This window comes from Pteropus alecto, unplaced genomic scaffold (assembly GCF_000325575.1).
Source record: "Pteropus alecto unplaced genomic scaffold, ASM32557v1 scaffold43, whole genome shotgun sequence".
In the NCBI taxonomy this organism is placed as follows: domain Eukaryota; kingdom Metazoa; phylum Chordata; class Mammalia; order Chiroptera; family Pteropodidae; genus Pteropus; species Pteropus alecto.
In genome coordinates this window covers 5900536-5907799 of record NW_006435764.1, presented here as the reverse complement: position 1 = coordinate 5907799, position 7264 = coordinate 5900536, and the positions used below count along the sequence as shown (strand labels likewise).

Here is a 7264-nt window from a genome sequence, read left to right as displayed (position 1 = left end):
CATTCATCCACTTATCCACTCACTCACTCACTCACTCAGTTAAGTACTTAGCAAATACTTAGTGCATGCCCCGCACTAGGCTCCAGGCAATGACAGACACCCACCCAGCCCTCCTGGGGCCTCCCTCTCCTGAGCAAGACAGACCACGAGGAAGCGAGCAACTTCAGGAGGTGAAGAGGCCTGGGACAACGCTAACAGGTTGACATGTGAGGGGATACCTGGTGGCAGGTAGAGAGGTTAGCACAGACCAGGAAAGGCAGGTGCGTGGGGGAGGGGTGTTTCCGGCAGAGAGAACAGCAAGTGCAGAGAGGCCTTGACTGGGGGATGAGCTTGGTGTGTTTGAGAGAGGGGACAACTGGAAAGTGGGGGTGTGAGATAAGGTGGGGGGTCAATTGTATGATGATGAACAGGAAGTAGACTTTTGGGGGTGATCACTTCGTAGTGTATACAAGATGTCGAAATGAAATGTTGTACACTTGAAACTCACATATAAATATTTTAAAAACCTTCCAACATTGAGAATCAAGGGTTTCCCAACCTGCCGGTGCTTGGGAGGTAGCTACTCACATAAAAAGTATTATCATAAGTGCTTAAATTCATAAAGCAAAATACTGGGGGGAAATGATTTGATGGGCAATTTTGATGGTATGTATATTTTACCAAAATAAGAGCTGAAAAAAAAATCTTTATGTGAAGAATCAAATTCCCATTCTTCTCCCCAGATCTGCCCTCTAGCCCCGTTCGTCTTCTCCCTCACCTGCATAACCAACAGAAGAAGACACTGTCTCCTTCCCCTTGCCTCTGCTCTGGTCCAAGCCCTCATCTCTCCTGGCTCTGAGGATGACAAGGCCTCTGATTGGCCCCTGCCCCTCATACCCTTCCCTACTGCCGCAGAGGAAGCTGCTTAAAATTTAGACTCGGTCATGTCACTCTCTTGATTGAAATCCCTCACCAACTTCCCACTACCCTTGGATCACACTCCAAACTGGCCCTGCGGCTTTTCCACCTGGTCTGGCCCCTCTTTGTCATATGTTGTGCCCTCCACCTGGATCCCCCACTGTCCCTGAACTGCCCTTTGATTTGCACCTGGAAAGCCCTTTAGATATGTTTCTTTACAGCACAAATGACGGTTATCATCACATGCAGCTACTCCGGGATGTTCACTGTGGGATCTCCAGCGCTTAGTAGTGGCCTGGCACATAGTAGGCACCAAGATATATTGTGTTAATAACTGTCTCTCATCCTTGCCTCAACTGAGTGAAGCTCCTGGAGGGCACAGCCTGGCCACTGCCTTGCTCACAGCAGCATCTGGGCCTCACTCCATCTGAGAGGCAGGGCGGGCTCTCAGAAGCTATTGTACGAATTAATAAGTGGTCCAGGGCTGGTGTCCACGCATGTCTGCCTGCTGGGCCCTCAGGCTTGGCACAAGTGGGCACTGGAGCATGAGAGGGAGCAGGCGGGACAGGACGCACAGGAAGAAGGAGTGGGCTTGGAGGAGACCTCCAGTCAGGAGAGTCCCTTCACCGGGGCTGGGTTAGGGGAGGCCTCACCCTTCTTCAGCAGGGTCCCCAGGACGCGGGAGATCTCCAGGAGGACAGCAGTGCCACTGCTGGGGTCCACGGCCCCGTGTACCCAGCTGTCCCGGTGGTTTCCATACATCACATAGCGGTCTGGAGGGAGTAGAGTGGGAAGCCAGAGAAGAGGGCGGGGTCAGCCAGGCCTGGGGGGCCGGAGCTCAGAGCGGGGCGGGTCCCGGGGCGCAGGGAGCCGGGAGGGGGCGCTCACCAGGCTCCACAGCCCCGCGGATGATTCCCAAGACGTTGGAGGAGTTCCGTAGTTCCAGGCTGTTGTGGATACTCAAGTTCACCTGGCTGAGGGAGGAAACGAGGCGGCAAGAGTGTTGACCCTGCCCATTCCCCCAACTCTCCACCCTCTAACCCCCGACCCAGTGCAGGAGAAACTGAGGCCCAAAGAGGAATAGACATGCCGAGGTCACTTGCCCAGAAGTACCAGGAGAGGCAGTAAGGCTAGAGTCCAGCACTTCCGATTCCAGTTCTCCTTTCATTCATCCACTCATCCACTTATCCACTCACTCACTCACTCGCTCACTCGCTCACTCAGTTAAGTACTTAGCAAATACTTAGTGCATGCCCCGCACTAGGCTCCAGGCAATGACAGACACCCACCCAGCCCTCCTGGGGCCTCCCTCTCCTGAGCAAGACAGACCACGAGGAAGCGAGCAACTTCAGGAGGTGAAGAGGCCTGGGACAACGCTAACAGGTTGACATGTGAGGGGATACCTGGTGGCAGGTAGAGAGGTTAGCACAGACCAGGAAAGGCAGGTGCGTGGGGGAGGGGTGTTTCCGGCAGAGAGAACAGCAGGTGCAGAGAGGCCTTGACTGGGGGATGAGCTTGGTGTGTTCGAGAGAGGGGACAACTGGAAAGTGGGGGTGTGAGATAAGGTTGGGGGGACCCCACAGGAACTTGTTGGCCACGCGGCTGTTTCAGAGAAGAAAGGGCAAGGTCAGGCCTTGAAATTGGCAGAGCTGGGGAAGCACAACAAGGAAAGAGGAGAGGAGAGTTGGGGGAGGAGGGGGCCCCATCTCACCTGCTTGCGAAGGCACCATCCGGCTGGAAGCCGGGCCCCAACTTGTAGTCACAGCCCAGTGCTCCTTGCCAGGCAGCCGGGGCTGAGGTTCCTTGGAGGTTACTGGGGAGGAGGGGGAGACCCTTCAGAGCACATATGGGTGGCCACTGGAGGATGGGCAGGAGACCCCAGGGCACAAGCTCACCAGAGAAGGACTTTGGCATCCTCGAAGCCAATGGGCTGAGTGGGAATTGGGGGAAATCCGGAGGCAGTAGTAGGGTCCAGGCGGAAGGAGGAAGGGTTGGCTGGAAGATAGGGAGTCAGGGGGTCCCCAAAATACTCGTAGTAGGAGCCTCTCTCTACCCCCGAGGGAGGCAGGTACCAAGAGTGCGGGAAGGTCTCATTGGGCAAGCTGTGCCCATCGTTGATGTCTGCGGGATCTGTGTACACCAGCACCCCAGCCACCTGGTACTTGGCAGCGTTCACAGCCTGCAGGGGAAGAAGGAGGAGGGCGAGGAGGATATTTTTAGGGGAGAGTAAGAAAGGCGCACACCCTATTTTGCTTGCACCTTCCCTCACTGTAACAGAGTTGAAACAAGGTTACCACAGGCTGGAGATGGGGAAAGAACTAGCACTTAATGGGAACAGAGTTTCATTCGAAATGACAAAAGAGGCCTGGAAATGGATGATGGTGATGGTTGCCCACTTTGTGAATGTTCTTAATACCCTGCAGTGTACACTTAAAGATGGTTAAAATGATAAATTATTATTATTTATGCCTACGGCACCTGGTCTTCCTAGGTGGTCTCCCATCCAGGTACTAACCAGGCCCGATCCTGTTTAGCTTCTGAGATCAGACGGGATCAGACACATTTGGGGTGGCATGGCCGTAGACCAAAATGGTAAATTTTGTTACAAATATTTTACCACAATAAAAACAAAATAGTACCGTTAAAAAAAAAAAAAGAAAGAAAGCAGAACAGGGACAGAGTTTATATAACAATTGAGGGCGATCTCTAGGAAGTATTAAGGTGAAAAAAACACATCTCAGAGCAGTGGGTCTGGTATCCTACTGCTATGTAAAAAGAGAAAGAGCGAGGAAAAAGAATATATATTCTTATGCTCTTCGTCCAAAAGAAACTCTGGATAGATATTCCATAAACTAAAAAAAAAATAAAAATAAAAAAGCGGTGACCTCTCTGGAGGATGGCATTACAGGAGAACGTTTTCACTTTATACAGTTTTTTTTTTTAAACTAGAAATTCTATAATCCGTATAATTCCACCAGGCCTATTCTCCTTTCTCTTTTTGATTCTGTTTTCTTTCTTCCTTTCCTTTTTCTTTTTCTTTTTTCTTTCAGCTCTTATCCTAAACACTTTATGAACTGTGATAAAATGCACATAACGTAACATTTACGATCTCGACCATTTTAAAGTGTACGTACAGTACGGTGGCATTAAATGCAGTCACGTTATTGTCTAGCATCCCGGCCACCCATCTCCGTAACTCCTTTCATCTTGCAAATCTGAAACTTTATATCCACTAAACACTAACTCTCTCTCACTCTATAGCTTTTTATATGAAAAAAAGCATTTTAAAACCACAGACATGTTATACTTCATCAAAATTTTTAATTGAAAATAAGCAGGTTGCGGGGAAGGCAACAGGAGAAGTTGAATAATCAGAAAAACTATTTCACAGGAGGACTCAGACTCTCAGAATATCAAAGCTGAAAATTTTGCCCAATTCGTTTATTTCCTAAGGCTCAGAGAGGTTAGGGGAGGCATCGAAGGTCACACAGCACATCAGTGCTACAGCACAAATACAGCTCGGCCCCACCATTCAACACTGCTCCTTCCCTGTCCCCTCACTTCCTCCTGCCCACGGCTGGGCCTGTCTCCCCACCCAGCCCCCTGCTTTGGGGGCTGCTGCTCACCTTGGCCCCGCGTCCTATACCCCCGTAGCGGGTCAGGGCGATGGTGCCTTTGAGTTCGATGCCCTGAGTCTGTAGCTCCTCAAAGTCTTCTTCCATGCCCCAGTTGGCATAGACGAGGAGGCCCTAGTCCCAAGAGCACGTGATCCTTAGAGCCAGGCCCAGGAAAGGCAGAGTGGGGAAGGAGAGGAAAGGCCAGATAAAGGGTTTAGATTCTGTCTCCCCCACTCACCAAGAGCTTGTAAGCTCCCCAAGGACAGAGTCACACCTGGTTTCCCCTGTGTCCAGGTACCCTGTATCAGGCCCGGCCTTGAGCAGAGGCCATTAGCGTTTGTTGAATGACTAGATGATGGGTGAAAGGAGTAGCAATGGAAGTGAGTAAATTCCGGGGGTGAGGGGCTGAACCCCAGTTGAGGCACTTTTTCTCAACTGCCCCTGGGTCAGAATGGGAGCAGCTGGAGCGGGAGCCAGGGGGAGCTGGGCCATGGCAGTGCAGAGGGGTATTCCAGGCCCACCTGTGGGGTTCCGGAAGGGGCATAGGCAGCATAGGGTGACACCACATCGGGCCCTGCCTGCTCCTCAGTCACGTTCTCTTCGCTCTGGCGACAGGAGAAGAGGATGTCCCCAGTGGGAGCCACTGTGGAGGGGGAGGGCAGAGTCAGGGCTGGGCCCCACATTTCCCTCACCCCACAGGCATCTCTAAGCCAGAGCAGGGCCTCACCAACGGCCACGCGGTTAGGCTGCTCCTGGCTGGGGAAGGACAGCAGCACTTCATACGTGGAGGTCCCAGCCGAGTCCAGGCCTGACTCTGGGTCTCGCCAGCGCTGCAGCAGCAGCTGCACTAGCGCCTCATCCCGGGGGCTGGAGGCCAGGTGTGGCTCCCTGGAGAGTTCTCTGCAGTGTGGGCAGAGGCAGGGGCAGGCCCAGCGTCATGGAGGGCCTCTGGGAAACAGAAGGGACACATAGACAGGCCTCTCACCTAAGATTCTCGCGGATCCTACTGGCATCCAGCTGTCCCATAACGGTCTCAAGGATCTCCAGGTCCAGGTCCTGGGAGACACTGGGGGCTAGCGGGTCAGCCCCTTTGGGAATGGCAAAGTGTCCCAGGATGATCCCCAGCCCCAAGAGGGCAGCAACCCCCACAACTCCCCCAAGCACCTTCACCCACTTCATCCTGTGGAGTCTTGGCCAACTGGGGTGTGTTTCCTTATAAATGAGTGTCAGATCTAGATAACCATTACCCTATGGGTGGCCCTGCCCTTTGGCCCCCTGCTATCAGGGGGAGTAAGGGAGTGTCCTTCAGGGAGGGCCAGGAGCTGTTTAAATCACCTCAATTTCTATGTCATTCACCTAGAAGAGACCTCCAGGGGTACTGAGTCCACACAGGGACACTGAGGTCCAGGGAGGGACCAGGTTACATCCAGGGTGTCCCAATAAAACAGAAGCCAAGCCAGATCTGAAACTCAGAGTCCCCGTGTCCAGAGCAGGGCTGTGCCTACTACCTACCACCCCAGTCTCCGTCTCCTCCGTGTCGTTCGATCGCCAGCACATGCAATACTGGCTCCTTGAGCAGGTTTTGAGTTCAAATCCCACCCTTCCTGACCTTAGACAATTCACTTAGCTTTTCTGAGTTTGTTTTCTTAGCGGTAAAATGGGGATAATAGAACCTATTTCACGAAACTGTGGCGCTGTTTTCATTAAACAAGACCACATCTGTAGAAATATCTAGCCCAGTGTCTGGCACATAGTGGTAGCTCAGTACATTTTAGCCAGTTCTGTTTCACCTGACCCCCTAAAATGCGAAGCCTGGAGCTAAAAGAAGAGGAGGACCCAGAAGAATTCTCTGCATCTAGCCTGCTGGGGTCCCAGCTTATGGGAGGAAGTAGAACTCTAGAAAGGAAGGCTGTCGTAGAGGACAGAAAGAAAGCCCACACTTCCTTGGCAAGGTGACTTCCTCTTCCATCCCCTGACCCTGTCTGGAATCTAGTTACCTGTCCATCCATCCATCTACCTATTTGTCCACCACTCGCCCTCATATTCACCCATTCACCATCCATCCGTCCATGTATTCATTTATCCACCCATCCATGCACCAACCCATTTATCCACCCACTCTCCTATCTACCCATCCACTCCCCCTCCCAATCCATCCATTTACTCACTGTCACTTATACCTGCAAGCATCATTCATTCCTTAAGCTCTATGCTAGATCCATGCCAGGCCCTAGGTGCCGCGTCCTCTTTCTACCCTACTGCGTGACAAGGTCCGGAGATGGGGACAGAGGCTTCAAGGAATGCATCGTCAAGAACGAGGACGTGGCATGTGTTTAGGGATAATTGGTTTCTTAGAAATGATCCTATTAATAGGGGGAATTCGGGTAGCACAAATTCTAGTAAGTGTAGACGCTATACAAATGGATTTCCTCAAAATTGGCTCCGAGGAAAACATAGTAAATTCCCCGCATATGGAATCAGCTCTAGTCACCCTGACGTGTCCAGAATGCGTAAACCCTTTATTTGAACAATTATTAAGGGAAATTCCTTTTGACGCGCCTCTAAAAGATATTATGAATAAATTATAACAAGCTGTATTACTAGAACCAGTTTATACTCCTGTTCCCACGCAGTTAGTAGAAAAATTAGTAAGGATAAGATATTTACTCATAAGCCTGTGCCTACTATAGAAGGGCCTCCTTTTGTGGCCTAGTGGATAAATAGAAAACTCTGGTATCCACCTAGGGGGG

The 7264-nt window shown here is 51.5% G+C and overlaps 1 protein-coding gene and 1 pseudogene across 1 annotated transcript in view; both read right to left on the bottom strand.

The window, feature by feature from the left end:
* NAALADL1 (N-acetylated alpha-linked acidic dipeptidase like 1) overlaps positions 1-5693 on the bottom strand; it is a 10110-nt gene extending 4417 nt beyond the window's left edge. The window contains exons 1-8 of the mRNA XM_006911126.2: positions 5500-5693; positions 5242-5414; positions 5036-5157; positions 4524-4646; positions 2793-3076; positions 2609-2710; positions 1786-1871; positions 1551-1670 (exon numbers count right to left, since the gene is read on the bottom strand). Coding sequence (XP_006911188.1) covers positions 1551-1670; positions 1786-1871; positions 2609-2710; positions 2793-3076; positions 4524-4646; positions 5036-5157; positions 5242-5414; positions 5500-5693 — 1204 coding nt within the window. The remainder of the gene's footprint in view (positions 1-1550; positions 1671-1785; positions 1872-2608; positions 2711-2792; positions 3077-4523; positions 4647-5035; positions 5158-5241; positions 5415-5499) is intronic.
* Positions 3364-3482, bottom strand: LOC112479296 (annotated as a pseudogene).
* Positions 5694-7264: the final 1571 nt, after the last annotated feature.